Consider the following 18,123-nt stretch of genomic DNA (forward strand, 5'->3'; position numbering starts at 1 on the left):
GTTTAAGAGCTATCTGTTAGAGATTCTTTTTTTGTTTTTTAAATAACATATTTCTGGTGGTCTCTGAAAGTTTTAAACGCTCTTTAAATGGCCTACTTAATACAATAGACTTTAAAAGTACTAGCAGTTTTCATTTTTCCATACTGAGACTAATGGATTAATTGCAGTGAGTCTGAGCTTTTTCCAAGGGAGACTAAAAATTTTTGTTTATTTATACAGAGTTTGAATTACTGACAACCAGTTTACTGCAGCTGTCACTGAGGATAGAAAGGAGGACTGTCAAACCCAAGCAGCCAAAAATAATGAGTTGGGCCTAAGAAATCATGTGATTGGCTTAAAATTAATAGATTCTTTAAAATAATTAATTTGGGGTCTTTTTATTTGTGCCATTTAGTTTCTGAGCCCTTTGGGTTCATGTTTTCCAGCTTTTCTCTCCAACCGTAAGGCTGGTAACTTAATTTTTTTAAATGAAAGCTAAGAGCCTGATGTAATCACATGACTCCAGTAGCTGGGGGATTAGGAAAAATGCCAGATGTTGAGAGATTTGCTATAAAATCAAAAGGGCTGGCAATACTACAAAAGCCTCTTTTCACATCCCAGACTGCTGTTTGCATGCACTTCCTTCTGATTTCACACAAAACATCCAGCCTCCTTTGGAAATTCATCTGTTCTGGATCCACTTGGCCTCTGCTTTGCTTTATCTTGTACTCACCAGTAATTTATTTGGGAAAATGTACCAGGTAGCCAAGAATTACAGTATTCTTAATTATAATACATTACTAGGCCCTCTGCAGTGCATTTCACCCATCTCTCTACATGTGCTTTACAAACCTTCATGATAATCCTGATCCCTCTGAGATAAGTAAAAGAGATACAGCAAGCCCTTTACCCACTACTGAAATGCAGCAACTTCTGTAGTGGAACACGGAAGCATCCAACTGCCTGTCAGAGCAGGAAGTGAGAAGGATACCGTATCCAACTGAAACTATACTACAGCAGACCTTTGAGGAGAGTGTAGGTTCTATAGGACTCTGCATTGCCCACCTGGCAAAAGCCGTATGGTAGAGCAGCATAGACAACGTCACCTGTTCTACTGAGACAATTGCCCCCTGAAGTACAATGGGCCTAGCTGATGTAATTGACTCACCCCAGTTTTGAGCCTCTCACTATTTCCTGTTACAGGGGAAAAAGTAGAAATCTTGTGGTTCCCCCTACATTCCAAAGCTACAAACTAACAATATTTTGCACCACTGATAGCAGATTTGAACTGCCAACATGATGTCTTGAAACGTGACTGATGTTTATGTATGGGAAGCTGGGTATCAGTTTGTTAAGTGCTCCTGTTCCATTCAGAAATGTGCCGCTCATTGCCCAGGTTCTTGTACTTGGTGGTGGAAAGAGTAAACATAACACTGCAAAGCCAAATCAAAGACTTACGAAGCATTCTTCAAAGAGTGTTTGCATTGCCCTGTGATCTGCTTCAATTTTGTTGGCAATTTTCCTCCGCTTTGCAGAAGATGACTTCCCAGAAGCAGTTAGGAGAGCCTGAACATACTCAGTGATAATGTTGTGATGGACAGTCTGGATGAGGGTCTGTTCCAGACAAAGAAACAAAGATTAGCCTCTTTGTGCTGAGTGTGGCTATGAGTAAAGGCCGATTCTGGATAGAAAGACACTGACCACTTTGGTTTCACTCAGAAGCAGGCCCCAATCTTCCCCCTCTGTACCCTTTTAAAGAGTCTTGCAGTGCTAGTCTGACACATGGATGTACTATGGTGGGCACAATCTGTTTAGAGACTATGGGCGATGAGGGCCATGTAAGTACTTAAAGGGAATGAGAGAGATCTAGCCCTCAAATATTACTAAGAAAAGACAGTTTATTGGACAAAACTACAGATCATTAACAATTTAAATCAGGTCAGTTTTAGACTGCAGTCAAAGCACGTAGGAAATCTCTAGCCCTACCCCAAACAAACTTAGCAACACAGTCAGTTCTGGCTTAGTGTTCTACCCCAGCACTGCTACCTGACATGGCATTCGTGTGACACAATGTCCAGTGACAGGTTCTAACGAACAAACAGAGTAGCTCCAAAGTTCTATGTTGCAATGCTTTTTCTATCTTTGAATTGAAATTAGTGGTGGTGAAAGGTGCCATATTTACAGATGTGGAATTGGAAGTCTTGTTTTTAACCATAGGACATGCATAGCACAGGCAGCAGCAATGCAAACTTCCCCTTAATGAAAGGAAGGATAGCCAGGTGTTTAGGGTACTAGCTTTCTATATGGGAGACGCAGGTTCAAATCCCTGCTGTGCCAAAGACTTCCAGTGAGACCTTAGGGAAGTTATTTAGGTTTCTCTTGGCCTTCATTCTCCACCAGTAAAATAAGGATAATAGCAAGTCCCTACTTCATAGGGATGTTCTGAGGACAAATGCATTAAAAATTACAAGGGTTTCAGATACAATGGTAATGGGGGGCCTTAAAAGTGCTTAGCTAGACAGATTGCTACAGCCATGACCGGGTGAGGCACCTTTTAAGGTAGTCCAACCCCCTCCCCTGCCTGTTTCCATGCCCCTTCCTTTCCTGGCTTCTCTGCTAAGATCACAACAAGAGTTGTAATTGTAATAGTGGTTTTTGTGATGTTGACACCTGTCTGTTAGGAACCGGACTGAGACTATCAGGACTTCTTCTAAACTGCTTGGGGCTAAACGGGAGTTGGGGTTAACTCTGAAATACGTAGCAATCCCAACATCCACTAGCATGGTTTGTGGTGGTTTTTCTTAGTAATATCTTGCTTATTTCTTACCTCATAGGTCTCTGTATTTTTCATCTCAAACCTTGAAAAACTGGACCGTAAGCAGTCTAGAAATCTGTCAAAATCACTATGACCTTTTCTGAAGTGAGCCTTCAGTGCCGCCTGAGGAACAGGAAATAACTGGCGTCAACGGCAGACCATGTAGAGACATCACAGAGTTGGTATATGGGCTTTGTTTCTGTTTGCTCCATCCACTTTTAGAGGTGGAGTCATTCAAGTGCTGCAGCTTCTTCTTTTCATTCCCTTGTTTCAAATGATGAGCAAAGCGAGGAAAGCAGGGAAACAACTAAAACCCAAGATGGACTCAATTAACGTGCTGAAGCCCCAACACTGGAAGACCTCAGACTGTGGAAGAGACCGGGTGGGGAAGGCAATATCTTTTACTGGACCAACTTCTGTTGGCGAGAGAGGCAAGCTTTGGAGCTATACAGAGCTCTTCTTCAGGTCGGGGAAACTTACTCAGAGTGTCACAGCTACATACAAGGTGGAACAGATTGTTTAGCATAAATAGTTAACACATATTTCAAGGAACCATTGAAGGTGAAGTGGCCCATTAACACCCCTCCAATCATAGGGAAGAACGGATGGGAAGGAAGTGGGGGGGGGGGGGTTGTTAATGGGTTATAGATTTTTTGCAATAAACCATAAACCCAGGTCTCTGTTCAGTCCATGATTTTTAGTGGCTAGCAAAGTTATGAATTTAAGCTCCCAGACTCATCTTTTGAAAGTATTGTACAGGTTTCCTTTGAAGATGAGGACTGATAGGCCAGATATAGAGTGATCTCTTTGTGAAAAGCGTTCACCCACAGGTGACAGGGAGGTTTTGTCTTTTATCATTTTCCTGGGTGAGTTCATGCAAGACTGTAGTAACTGTCTGGTTTCACCCACATAGTGGCTACTGGGGCATTTAGTTCACTGGCTGAGGTACACCACATCTTGTGATAGGCATGTGTAGGATACATGGATCTTGAAAGGTGTGTTGTGGGGTGTGTTGATCATTAGAGCAGTGGAGATATGTCTGCAGGTTTTGTATCTCTTGTTCTCACAGGGTCTGGTGCTGCTTTAAGTTGGTGTGTCCTGGTCTGTGGGGAGCTGAAGAAGACATCTGAGTAAGCTCCAAAGCTTGTCTCTCTCATCAACAGAAGTTGGGCCAATAAAAGATATTACCTTGTCTCTCTAATATCCTGGGACCAACACAGCTACAACAACATTGCATGAAATAACGGAAGATACCTAATTTTGCCATCTGAAATGGAAACTCCACAGCATAAAGAAAAAGGAAGTGAAACTTACTAGCGACATCTACTTCCTGAGCAAATATGAGAAACAAAACATCATCCCAGAAGTCTCATCATCTAACACAATCTGACCACTATATACAACTCCAAATATGCTGAACAGCTTGGCAAATGGACTTCAGAAAAACTGAGGAACCACTTACTGCACCTCACATGCTCCAGAAGGAACCAGCTTCCTCCAAGAAACAACTGATTTCCTTCACAAACCCTGCAACATTAACAACCTCCCTCAGAATACCATTCTTCCCACCATAAATTTCACCTCCCTGTACACCAACATCCCTCACAATGATGGCATAACTGCCTGCCTCAAATATTTACAAGACAATGGACAACCCTCAGATATCCACCCCAACACACATCACCAAATGCATCCATTACACCCATTCTCATCCATAACAATTTTACATTAAACAATTAAACAACAAACACTTTGTCCAAACCATGGGAACAGCCATGGGTACTAGGATGGCTCCCCAATATGCCAACCATTTCATAGCCAACATTGAAGAAGAATTTCTGGACAAATGCACCATGAAACCAATGATATACCTGAGATACATCAATGATATTTTCATCCTCTGGAAAGACGACCTACATGCACTCATAGATTTCTACCACAACTTCAACAACCACCACCCATCCATTAAACTGTCTCTGGAACACACCCACACCAGCATCAACTTCCTGCACACCACAATCAACTTCAGCAATGGAACCCTACAGACAACTATATACAAGAAACCCATGGACCACCACACCGACCGTCATAGATCCAGTCATCATCCAAAACACACCAAGAAATCTGTAATCTACTCAGGCCATGTCTACACTTATAAGCTTACAACAGCACAGCTGTACCGATACTGCTGTGTCACTGTAAGATCAATGGTGTAGCCGCATTATGCCAATGGGAGAGAGCTCTCCCATCAACATAATAAAACCAACTCAACAAGCGGCTGTAGCTTTGTCGGCGGGAGAGCATCTCCCATTGACATAGCGTTGTGCACAAGAGCACTTATGCCAACAAAACTTATGTTGCTCTTAGAGGGGTGTTTTTTCACATTCCTGAGTGACAAAAGTTTTGCTGACATAAGTGCTAGTGTAGACATAGCTTCAGATACCACAGAATATGCTCAGAGAAGAGAGCCTAGGATATACACCTTAACACACTCAAAACCACCTTCACCAAACAAGGACACTGCACCAGACATGCAGATCGCATCATGGAATGGGCCACTCAAATATCCCAGGAGAACCTGCTCCTATACAGAAATGAAACCCCTTCTGACTACATACCCCTAGTTGTTATCTACCACCCCACACAGGAACCCATATGGGGTATAAACAAATGACTACAACCCATACTCAAAGGGGACCCCATCCTGAAAGAAATCTTTCCTGAACCCCTTCTTCTGGCCTTCAAACACCCAACATCCCCAGGAGCATCATCAGGAGTAAATTCTCCACAGACAACGCCACACCAACTCAAAGCGACACCAGACCCTGCCAGAATAACAGATGCAAAACATGCAGACATATCTCCACTGCTAAAATGATCAACATCCCCTTCCCCAACACATCTTACAAGATCCGTGAGTCCTACGCATGCCTATCACAACATGTGTTGTGCCTCATCCTGTGGACTAAGTGCCCCAATAGCAACTGAGTGGCTGCAATGAGATACTCACTACGTGCTCAGATGAACTCACAAAGGACAATGATAAAAGACAAAAACACCCTATCACCTGTGGGTGAACATTTTTCACAAAGCAATCACTCTATATCTGACCTGATGTGATTGCAGAGCCATTGGCCATTATCTTTGAAAGATTGTGGCAATTGGGGGAGGTCCCGGACGATTGGAAAAAGGCTAATGTAGTGCCCATCTTTTAAAAAGGGAAGAAGGAGAATCCAGGGAACTACAGACTGGTCAGCCTCATCTCAGTCCCTGAAAAAATCATGAAGCAAGTCCTCAAGGAATCCATTTTGAAGCACTTGGAGGAGAGGAAAGTGATCAGGAACAGTCAACATGGATTCACCAAGGGCAAGTCATGCCTGACCAACCTAATTGCCTTCTATGATGAGATAACTGGCTCTGTGGATATGGGGAAAGCGGTGGATGTGATATACCTCGACTTTAGCAAAGCCTTTGATATGGTTTCCCACAATATTCTTGCCAGCAAGTAAAAAAGTATGGATGGGATGAATAGACTATAAAGTAGATAGAAAGCTGACTAGATAGAAAAGCTATAAAGTAGATAGAAAGCTAGGCTCAATGGGTAGTGATCAACGGCTCAATGTCTAGTTGGCAGCCGGTATCAAGTGGAGTGCCCCAGGGGTCGGTCCTGGGTCCGGTTTTGTTCAACATCTTCATTAATTATCTGGATGATGGGATGGATTGCTCCCTCAGCAAGTTCGCAGATGACACTGAGCTGGGGGGAGAGGTAGATATGCTGGAGGGTAGGGATATGGTCCAGAGTAACCTAAACAAATTGGAGTTCCGGCACCTATGTGTACGTTTGTAGTGTAGACCCAGCCTGAAAAAGTTTCCCAGTCCAGAAAAAGTGCTCTGTGTAAGCTTGACATTTTGTCTCTCTCACCAACAGAAGCTGGTCCACTAAAAGGTATTCCCTCACCCACCTTGTCTGTCTGGCATCCTGGGACCAGCACAGCTATAACAACACTTCATACAACTGTGGAAGGCAGACAGCCTCTCAGTGGAGCGATAGCTATATCAGTGAGGCCCACACAGAACTGCCAAACTGGATCAACCCTGGGGTTCATCTAGTCCAGCAGCCTATCTCCAACAATAGTCAGCACCAGATGCTTCAGAGGAAGGTACAAGAACCCTACAGCAGACATATGCAAGATAATCTGCCCTCCACATTAAGTCTCATCCTGATCTCTAACAGTCAGAGGCTGACTTAAGGCCTCAAGCATGAGGTTTAAATTCCCTTCCCAAATTTTGTTTCCATTGGCTATGATAACTCTGGATATGCTTGATCTCCAGATAAATATCCAGGTGCTTTTTGAATCTTGCTAAGTTCTTGGCTTTAATGACTTACTGTGGCAATGAGTTCCACAGTCTAATTGTGCACCATGTAGAAAAGTATTTCTTTTATCAGTTTTGAATTTGTCACCTTTCAATGTCACTAAATGTCCCCTCGTTCTTGAGTTATGAGACATGGAGAACAGAAGCTCTTGATCTACCTTCTCTGTACCTAGATTAACCCAGGGGAGACACACACACGGGCTTTGACAACCATCTGATATATTTGCAGTGGTCTTCATCTTTGGGAAGAAGTGAACAATACACCAAAGATAAATGGCATCACATTATTTAACTTTGTTCATTGAGAAATTCATAGCCATTAGAAATTAATATTTTTCGCTCCAGCTCTTGGGATTTGAATACAGGCGGGCAGCCATCGGTGCATCTTTAGTAATAGCGAAAAGACTATGGCTCCAAAAAGCAGAGTATTAGAATCCTGAATGATTAAATAGACAGAAGCTCCAAGGTACAGATCTAAAATATATCAATTCCTCAGTCCTGCAGGCAAAGCCATACATCATCCCCGGGATCAGGATAGGAACATCTGCCTGACAGCATGAAAATATCATTAAATGTTAACACTGGTCTCAGATACCTTGACTTTAGAAGTAATTGCCTGCAGAAGAAGTTCTCTACTCTGTTCTTCTGTACTGTCTATAAATTCCTTCACTTTAGCATCAGTGTCAGCACTAGCATGATAGATGTACATTAGCTTATGCCAAGCAGCTCTGTAAAAAAAAAAAAGAACAAACCAAAACCAAAAGTCACATTGGGCCATATTTTCAGTCCATGGTCTCCTTTAAGGGCTGATCTAACTCCCATTTAAGTCAACGGGACTTTTTCAAATGGTTGAAGGTTGTTACATGCTTAACTGCACCACTGGATGAGGGCCTCAGTGCACAATCACTGGTGCATATATTTTTGAGTGCTCTCGTTAATGTGTGCAACTTTACACAAACAAATGCCACATTTGTTAATGCAAATCAAACATAAATGGGTTTTGCAAATGCAAATTCTGTCATTTTCCCAAATGAGAGGACACAAAAAATAGCACACAAACAGGATTTGCACATGTAAGACAGCTTGCAGACAAATGGAGACTGGGTCAGGGATCCTTTGTACGTTTGGCCCATAACAAATGCAAATTGAATAGCACTGTACATTAAAAAGGCCAAAGCTTACAAGCAAAAAATACAGACATACACAATCAGAAAATTCTTCAGATCTACATAATCATGCAAGTCCTAGGTTAACGTGTTCACAAATCAGAAATCATCATTTTTATTGTCTGGAAAAGGTTAATGTGTAATTTTTATTTTCACATTTTAAAAGAATAATATACATATTTTCTACTCAGTGGAGCCAACATAACTCTTCAGTTTAGGATTCATAGTGTTAGAAACATGTTATGGGACTCTTGCCTTTGCTGTAAGCTACATATCACAGCGCATATATTATGAAAGAAAAAATTACTTGCACATGACTGACTCTAAAATTGAAGTAAACACTGTGGCTATTTTTGGGGCTAGGGATTTTTGGCTGACTCCAAAAAATCCCTAGGTAATCTTACACAGAAAAACCACCAGTGAGCCTGTTTTCACCACTGTCACAAAAACTACTGAATTGAGCATTTTGGTGCCTAGAACCTCCTCTCTCCTTTTATGCTTTGTTGCTTCCTGTTCCTTTTAATAAAAAGAGGTAGGATGTTCATATAGGGCTTGATCCAGCAAAATCACTGAAGCTCTTGCTTAACTTTAAGCACTCAAGTAGTCTCATTGACTTCAGTGGGAGCTGGATGAGGCCCATAAAGCAGAAAGTTCACTTCACTTCACATGTCACACTGGTCTGTTTTCTCACCTGAAAATGCAGCAGTTCTCAAGTATTTGCAGATTGCTGTCGGTCTCAGAAAAGGTGTCAAGTTGGAGAAGGCTTCTTACTTCATGTTTATAGCTAGATAAAACAAAGTAATAAAAACATGTTTAAATAGCAAGGTCTGACAACATTACAGAATCGGCTAGCCTGGCAGCAAACAGACCAAATATTCCATTATTACTTTGATTCTTAGCGTTCACAGTTTTACTCTTCTAGGTGCTTTCTAGAATAGGAAAAAGATACAGTCCCTGCCCTAAGTAGCTGGAAGGGATAGGGAAGTGTTACAGTAATAAGACTGGGAAGTTACTTAGCTTAGGCATTGTCATTGTAATGGTTCTGGGGATTTTGTGTGTTCATTTTTTAAAATACTTGCTCCTTGTAAGCGACAAAGCAAAAGGGACTTGCCCGAAACCTGGTGCACTTCTAGAAGACTCAGTGTGTATGAGTAACCAGTGGAATCTGTAAAAGCGGCAAAGAGTCCTGTGGCACCTTATAGACTAACAGCATATACGTCTGCTAGTCTATAAGGTGCCACAGAACTCTGCCGCTTTTACAGATCCAGACTAACACAGCTACCGCTCTGATACAGTGAAATCTGGTGATAGCTTGAGTCCCTAAAGGCCTCAGATTTATAGCACTGCTGGGCAACTCACTCTTGTACTTAATTCCTTCCCTCTGTTAATTTAAAGGGACAGTGAACTTTAAAAGAAAAATAAATCACACTCCTTTCTGAAAATATATTGCCTACAAGTAGTAGTACAGGACTCTCCGCTGGATGGGATACAGTGAGAGACCCATACTGGAAAAAGAGGAGAAGGAAGGAGCCAGAAGAAATGACAGGGTAAGAAGCCTGTGGATAGTGGGGAAGCGGTAGATGTGGTATATCTTGACTTTTAGTAAGGCTTCTGATAATGTCTCACATGTCCTTCTCATAAACAAACTAGGGAAATTCAACCTAGATGGAGCTACTATAAGGTGGGTGCATAACTGGTTGGAAAATCATTCCCAGAGAGTAGTTATCAGTGGTTCACAGTCATGCTGGAAGAGCATAACAAGTGGGGTCCCGCAGGGATCAGTTTGGGTCCGGTTCTGTTTAATATCTTCACCAATGATTTAGATAATGGTATAGAGAATACATTTATAAAGTTTGCAGACAATACCAAGCTGGGAGGGGTTGCAAGTGCCTTGGAAGATAGGATTAAAATTCAAAATGATCTGGACAAACTGGAGAAATGGTCTGAAGTAAATAGGATGAAATGCAAAGTACTCCACTTAGAAAGGAACAATCAGTTGCACACATACAAAATGGGAAATGACTGCCTAGGAAGGAGTACTGCGGAAAGGGATCTGGGGGTCATAGTGGATCACAAGCTAAATATGAGTCAACAGTGTAACGCTGTTGCAAAAAAAGCAAACATCATTCTGGGATGTATTAGCAGGAGTATTGTAAGCAAGACACGAGAAGTAATCCTTCTGCTCTACTCTGCATTAATTAGGCCTCAGCTGGAGTATTGTGTCCAGTTCTGGGCACCACATTTCAGGAAAGATGTGGACAAACTGGAGAAAGTCCAGAGAAGAGCAACAAAAATGAATAAAGTTTTAGAAAACATGACCTATGAGGGAAGATTGAAAAAATTGGGTTTGTTTAGTCTGGAGAAGAGAACACTGAGAGGGGACAGTTTTCATGTACATAAAAGTACATAAGGAGGAGGGAGAAAATTTTTTGTTCTTAACCTCTGAGGATAGGACAAGAAGCAGGGATAGGAGAAGAGGCTTACTGTGCAGTATGGTAAGCGCCTGTTAAATAGAGAGACCTGATTATTATATTAATGTAGAATGTTTCTCTAAACAAAAATCTCACTGTTGTACTGATAATTGTGTTGTCTCTGATACTTACATAGTAAGGATTTAGAAAGAAAGAAAGAAAGAAAGAAAGAAAGAAAGAAAGAAAGAAAGAAAGAAAGAAAGAAAGAAAGATGAGGGTGCAGTACTTTATTCAAGTGGGAAAGGGTTAGGAGGAGGTAGTGTCCTCTGCTTTAAGTAACTAAGAGTGGGAAAAGAGTCTTCTCTCTGAGCAGTTAGGAAAGAGAGTTAAAAAAAAAATCTTACTGGTAATTTAGTGAGAGCCTTATTCTGGGCCTGATCCCAAACCCATTAAAATCAATTAGAGTCTTTCCATCGACTTCAGGGGTCACTGGATGAGGCCCTCAGACCCCAGAATATGCATGGCACTGGTACACTACTGTTACACACACAACACACGTGGGTACTAACAGAGTGTGAAATGTCCTTTTCTATTGTTTCCCAGAATAAATGTTGACCCAAGTACTTAAGAAAACCAAATAAGTCCAGAGGAATAAAATCTCCAAGAAAGGTGATGAAACTTGAGTCTGGCAGCTTGATGAGAACTTGCTGTACAATGGGGAAATAAATGGGGAATTGGGAAACAAAATTAGTTTCAGACAAACAAAAAATCACCAATAAATCTGCTACCATTTCTTCTTTCTTTTACTGATGATGGGTCAATGCAGAAAAAGATGGGCCTCTTACCTATGCAGAAAATGCAGAAATTCTCCCAAACATACAGCTTCCACCTTATCTTTTATGGTATCACTGATATGCTGGACTGCCTGTGCCCTCCTTGTTAATACCTGTCGATTTAAGTAGTGATAGAACATTCTGAAGTTATTCAAATGTCATTGGGTGCACATGATTTCTCACACCTTCTTCACCTTTGAAAGTTCCTCCATCTTCTTAGGGAATGATTTAGTTCCTTGTTTTAAAAATCCTCATGTGAATAAAAATACTCCCTAGGGTCTAGATTTGGATACCCAGACTCACAGTGAATAGTATCTTACTCCACAAATGCTTCTGCTGAAGTCGGTAGGACTTCCTGTGCAGTAAGGTGCCTCTCAGTGCGAATAAGAGTAGAAGAATCTGCCCCACATTTGGGCATTACTAGTAATACTCAGCTGTAGGGCCCACTTCATACAATATTTGCCATCTTCATTTCTGTGGGGTTTGCCAGCAACTTTAGCATGACCTTGTATTTGAATAGATATGACTATATAGAGAAATCCCATCTTTGACCATAAAAAGATGCCTATAAAAAAACTTACGCAGACAGTATTCCTGGGGTGAGATGCTTATTCGACCAGATTGGCGGCAAGGAATAGGTGGGCTCCATTTCATGGCCTAAGATAATAAACAGGGTCCTGGCAATTTGCTCATGTTAATTCCCCCTGACACCACCTTACACTTGCAAGTGGTAAGCCAAGCAGAGCACTTAGTTTCTTCCTGCCAGAAGGATGAAAATCAGTCTCTGTTTGGATTGACTTGAACAGGTGTTAACTTAACACTACTAGCTGCTCTGTTGAAATGGAGCCTTGCTGTAGGAAAGGACCAGATGGAAAAAAGGAGACAGACAGAATAATATATCCTGTGTTCAGCCCATGATCTGCGTAGTGTCAGAGAGACAAACGATGACACAGAGAGAGAATGGGATTTTCCATGCACTAGCCACAATAAATGTATCAGTTCATCAAAACAGGAGGAAGGAAACACATCCCCTTAATCTGAGCACGAGACATGTATTGTGAAAATATTGATAATCAGTTCATCTTTAGGCATACAGAAAACGAAATTGCAGAAGTTCTATTTTCATGATCTTACATAATGTATAATATTACATAGTAATATTATGCATCATCATCATATTTATATACCTAAGTGCCCCAGTGAAGGATCAGGTCCCTGTTGTGCTAGGCACTATACAAACACAGAACAAAAAGAAAGTAAGTAATATTTTCAGGATCTTACATTCATACAGCACTTTTCATTACAAAAAATCATCCCAAAGCCCTCTCCAAATAGCACCAACTCTATACACCACTGAAATGCAGCCAGATCTAGCAGTTGTTAATCAGGGTACAGCAACACTATGCATCAGTTTAGGACAGCGAGTGAAGAATGTTGTATTGAGTTGACATGTACAGAATGGTAGCTGGGTAATCACATCCCATCTCAGTCAGGAGCTTGATCAGGACATCAAGTCGGACAACAGTGTCTCTTGGGAAAAGAGGTACACAGCATTCAAAAGGCAGCCTTAGGCCTGCTCTACAGTTAAATTTTGCCGGCATTGTTACTTCAGTTAGGAGTATGAAAAAAAAATCACACTTGTAGCTGACATACCTATGCTGGTAAAATCCTTAGTGTAGATGCAGTCATACTGGCAAAAAAAGTGCTTTTGCCAGTATGGCTTATTTCGTTTGGGGAACTGGTATAAAATATACTAGCAAAATAACTCTCTGGCCTGTATAAGCTGTGTCTCCATTAGGAGGCTTTGCCAGTACAGATATTATAGACAGATAGATAGATCATAGAATCATAGAATATCAGGGTTGGAAAGGACCTCAGGAGGTCATCTAGTCCAACCCCCTGCTCAAAGCAGGACCGATCCCCAATTAAATCATCCCAGCCAGGGCTTTGTCAAGCCTGACCTTAAAAACTTCTAAGGAAGGAGATTCCACCACCTCCCTAGGTAACCCATTCCAGTGTTTCACCACCCTCCTAGTGAAAAAGTTTTTCCTAATATCCAACCTAAATCTCCCCCACTGCAACTTGACACCATTACTCCTTGTTCTGTCATCTGCTACCACTGAGGACAGTCTAGAGCCATCCTCTTTGGAACCCCCTTTCAGGTAGTTGAAAGCAGCTATCAAATCCCCCCTCATTCTTCTCTTCCGTAGACTAAACATCCCCAGTTCCCTCAGCCTCTCCTCATAACTCATGTGTTCCAGTCCCCTAATCATTTTTGTTGCCCTCCGCTGGACTCTTTCCAATTTTTCCACATCCTTCTTGTAGTGTGGGGCCCAAAACTGGACACAGTTCTCCAAATGAGGCCTCACCAGTGTCGAATAGAGGGGAACGATCACGTCCCTCGATCTGCTGGCAATGCCCCTACTTATACAGCCCAAAATGCCATTGGCCTTCTTGGCAACAAGGGCACACTGTTGACTCATATCCAGCTTCTCATCCACTGTAACCCCTAGGTCCTTTTCTGCAGAACTGCTGCCGAGCCATTCGGTCCCTAGTCTGTAGCGGTGCATTGGGTTCTTCCGTCCTAAGTGCAGGACTCTGCACTTGTCCTTGTTGAACCTCATCAGATTCTTTTGGCCCAATCCTCCAATTTGTCTAGGTCCCTCTGTATCCTATCCCTACCCTCCAGCGTATCTACCTCTCCTCCCAGTTTAGTGTCATCTGCAAACTTGCTGAGGGTGCAATCCACACCATCCTCCAGATCATTTATGAAGATATTGAACAAAACCGGCCCCAGGACTGACCCTTGGGGCACTCCACTTGATACCGGCTGCCAACTAGACATGGAGCCATTGATCACTACCCGTTGAGCCCGACAATCTAGCCAGCTTTCTATCCACCTTATAGTCCAGATATAGATAGCTAATCTAATATGCCTATGTGCCATGTTAAAGACATCATTTTCCACCTTGCCTTAACCAGGCCTGTGTAGTTATTTGTGGCCACACTGGCTTCGATTCCTAAATACCTGATGGAGCCATAAAGCAGGTGCTTAGACATCTGATCAAATTTCAGACATAATTTGTGCCTAAAGAGAAACTGAGGCCCCACCGTCTGAAGATTTGTGCCTAAATATTTATCGCATGTAGAGATGGGCCTGAAATGGAACCTCAAGTCTGAATCCATAATCAGATTTGGGAGACAAGGTTGATTTGAATAATTGGGTCTGAACCTTCCTGTAAGCAGGTGGCTTTCTTACTGGCCCAGGGAAGAACCAGGGCCATGCCAGAGTCTGTTTCAGGCCCTTGCATCAGGGCCATGGGCAGCGCATAATGGAGACTAGGAGAGGCTAAGCCTCCCCAAACCTCTCACTTCTGGGGAGGGGGGCACGGATTATCACATGGACCCACAGGACCCATGCCCAGGGGCCCCTGGAAAAATCTCCCCCGACCAGGGCCACATTAAAAACGGTCTCAGGGCCATAGCGGGGTGTGTGTGAAAGGAGCAAGCAAGCAGAGGGCAGGGCCTCGGGGGAAAAGGCCGAGTGGGGAAAGAACATGGCGGGGCTGTGGAGGAAGGGGCGGAATGGGGTGGGGCCATGGACGGGGCTGTGGGCGAAAAGAGCGGAACAGGGGACAGGCTCCAGGCTTGGAGCTCCGGCAAGGGCCAAGAGCTCTGCTGTGGTCCCAGCTGGAGTTGAGAGCTCGACTCCAGCCAGGGCTGAGCTCTCAGCCAACCTCCCCTCCCCATAACCCCGACCAAGCTCTCAGCCCAGGTTTTTTCCCTGCCTCTCCTTAAGTCCCTTGCTCAGTCATGCGACAGGCAGGCAGCCCTTAATCCTTTCTTGGATGTTTCACCCTGTCTCACTGCCCCTATGGGATTGGTTCTGGATGTAGCCCCTGCTGGTGGAAATCTCATGAGAACACCTTGAGAGATTTCATAGATTCATAGAGTTTAAGGCCAGAAGGGACCATTGGGTCATCTAATCTGACTGTCTGTAGCTCTCAGGCCACTACATTTCACCCAGTTACCCCTGCACTGAGCCCAATAACTTGTCATTTCAGTACCACCAAATCCAAACTCCAATGCTGTTATACTCAATTAGATCTGCCTGCTGGCCGATTTGAGTATTTTATGACAAGCGGCAGGCCATTTGTGCAGAAGAATGACAAAATAAAAGGAAAAAAACCTCAGCTGCCAATAAATACAGACCTTGATTGGAACATAAGTATTAGTGTTTCTATCTTTTAACAGAGTTTATAAATCAACATTATTACCTGCAGTGCTTAATTTGTAATGAAAGAGATGCCAGGGCTCAGCCCCAGCACAAATTAAGCACTGGCTGGGCAGCCGAATAGCAGCAGCTGCTGGCCGGGCACCCAGCTCTGAAGGCAAAGCCCCCACCAGCAGCAGTGGAGAAGTGAGGGTGGCATGGTGTGGTATATTGCCACCTTTATTTCTGCGCTGCTGCTGACAGCAGTGCTGCCTTTAGAGCTTAGCACCCGGCCAGCAGTCACCACTCTCCAGCTGCTCAGACAGAGTTTAATTGGCAGGCCACACAGGAAACTGATCTAATGAGGTTCAATAAGGATAAGTGCAGGGTCCTGCACTTAGGACGGAAGAACCCAATGCACAGCTACAGACTAGGGACCGAATGGCTAGGCAGCAGTTCTGCGGAAAAGGACCTAGGGGTGACAGTGGACGAGAAGCTGGATATGAGTCAGCAGTGTGCCCTTGTTGCCAAGAAGGCCAATGGCATTTTGGGATGTATAAGTAGGGGCATAGCGAGCAGATCGAGGGACGTGATCGTTCCCCTCTATTCGACATTGGTGAGGCCTCATCTGGAGTACTGTGTCCAGTTTTGGGCCCCACACTTCAAGAAGGATGTGGATAAATTGGAAAGAGTCCAGCGAAGGGCAACAAAAATGATTAGGGGACTGGAACACATGAGTTATGAGGAGAGGCTGAGGGAGCTGGGATTGTTTAGCCTGCAGAAGAGAAGAATGAGGGGGGATTTGATAGCTGCTTTCAACTACCTGAAAGGGGGTTCCAAGGAGGATGGCTCTAGACTGTTCTCAATGGTAGCAGATGACAGAACGAGGAGTAATGGTCTCAAGTTGCAGTGGGGGAGGTTTAGATTGGATATTAGGAAAAACTTTTTCACTAGGAGGGTGGTGAAACACTGGAATGCGTTACCTAGGGAGGTGGTAGAATCTCCTTCCTTAGAGGTTTTTAAGGTCAGGCTTGACAAAGCCCTGGCTGGTATGATTTAACTGGGAATTGGTCCTGCTTTGAGCAGGGGGTTGGACTAGATGACCTTCTGGGGTCCCTTCCAACCCTGATATTCTATGATTCTATGATTCTATGAAACCTTGGCGGGCCAAATTTCAAAGGATCCTCAACTTGGCCTCTATATGTGCCCATGCAAATTTCCTGTAGTAGCTATTTTTGCAAAGTATCACCTGCACATTCCTAGGTTGGTCTGACATGATTTTTTCCTGACAAATCCATGTTGACTGTTACTTAGCACCTTATTATCTTCTAGGCATTTGCAAATTGATTGCTTGATTATTTGCTCCAGTGTCTTTCCAGGTACTGAAGTTAAGCTGACTGGACTGTAATTCTCCAGATATTCCTAATTCCCCTTTTTATAGATTGGCATTACCTTTGCTCTTTTCCAGTCTTCTGCAATCTCTCCCATCTTCCATGAGTTTTCAAAGATAATCACTAATGGCTCACTCAGTATCTCCTCAGTCAGCTCCTTGAATGTTCTAGGATGTATTTCATCAGGCCCAGCTGATTTGAAGACATCTAACTTGTCTATGTAATTTTGAATTTGTTCTTTCCCTATTTTAGCCTCAGATCCTACCTCATTTTCACTGGCATTCACTACGTTAGACGTCTGATCACTACTAACCTTTTTGGTGAAAATGGAAACAAAAGAGGCATTTAGCACTTCTGACATTTCCATGTTTTCTGTTATTATCTCTTCCCCCCCAGCCCTACATTGAGTAATGGGCCTATCCTGTGCTTGGTCAGGTTAGGAAAATCTGGACCACTGCCTCTACACCACATATGAAAGTTTCTTGCAAACATGCATGCAGCACTTCAAGCATGAGCCTGCCCACAAAGAAGTTAATGGCAAAACTGAGGATATAGAGAAACATAGGAAAGTTCATTATTTTTCTTTTATACAAAAGAGGAAAAACTCTGCTCTCTGTGACACAGCTACAGCTGAATTCCGTAGGATTGCAGCAACACAATGCAGACTTGAGCCTAGATCTGTAAAATTAGAGTATATTAGCAAATGCTGAGGATCTTGCATGTAATGACTTGCATGCTACAAAGAACATCAGCTGTGGTTTACCTGAATGATTGTAGTGTCTGTATAGGGTTTTCCCCTCGCGGTAATTACTTGTCTGAGCGCTTCTCTTACTTCCTTCTGAATATAACAAAGTTAAAATACAAGTATTTACAATATGAACCAATTTGTAATCTGTTAGGTTTCCCTATCTCACCCCGCACCTGTGCATTTGAAAATCTTC

At 42.9% G+C, this 18,123-nt stretch overlaps 1 protein-coding gene across 3 annotated transcripts in view; it reads right to left on the bottom strand.

The window, feature by feature from the left end:
- Positions 1 to 18,123, bottom strand: part of LOC125638842 (exocyst complex component 3) — a 67,857-nt gene that overhangs the window by 5,160 nt on the left and 44,574 nt on the right. For 2 of the 3 annotated variants that reach the window (XM_048855049.2, XM_048855047.2), the window contains exons 4-9: positions 17,946 to 18,020; positions 11,591 to 11,691; positions 9,026 to 9,118; positions 7,764 to 7,896; positions 2,807 to 2,917; positions 1,438 to 1,593 (exon numbers count right to left, since the gene is read on the bottom strand). In XM_048855049.2, the coding sequence (XP_048711006.2) occupies positions 1,438 to 1,593; positions 2,807 to 2,917; positions 7,764 to 7,896; positions 9,026 to 9,118; positions 11,591 to 11,691; positions 17,946 to 18,020 (669 nt within the window). The remainder of the gene's footprint in view (positions 1 to 1,437; positions 1,594 to 2,806; positions 2,918 to 7,763; positions 7,897 to 9,025; positions 9,119 to 11,590; positions 11,692 to 17,945; positions 18,021 to 18,123) is intronic. The other variant, XM_048855048.2, reaches the window with a different exon arrangement.

The sequence above is a fragment of the Caretta caretta genome, chromosome 6 (genome assembly GCF_965140235.1).
Source record: "Caretta caretta isolate rCarCar2 chromosome 6, rCarCar1.hap1, whole genome shotgun sequence".
Classification (NCBI taxonomy): Eukaryota; Metazoa; Chordata; order Testudines; family Cheloniidae; genus Caretta; species Caretta caretta.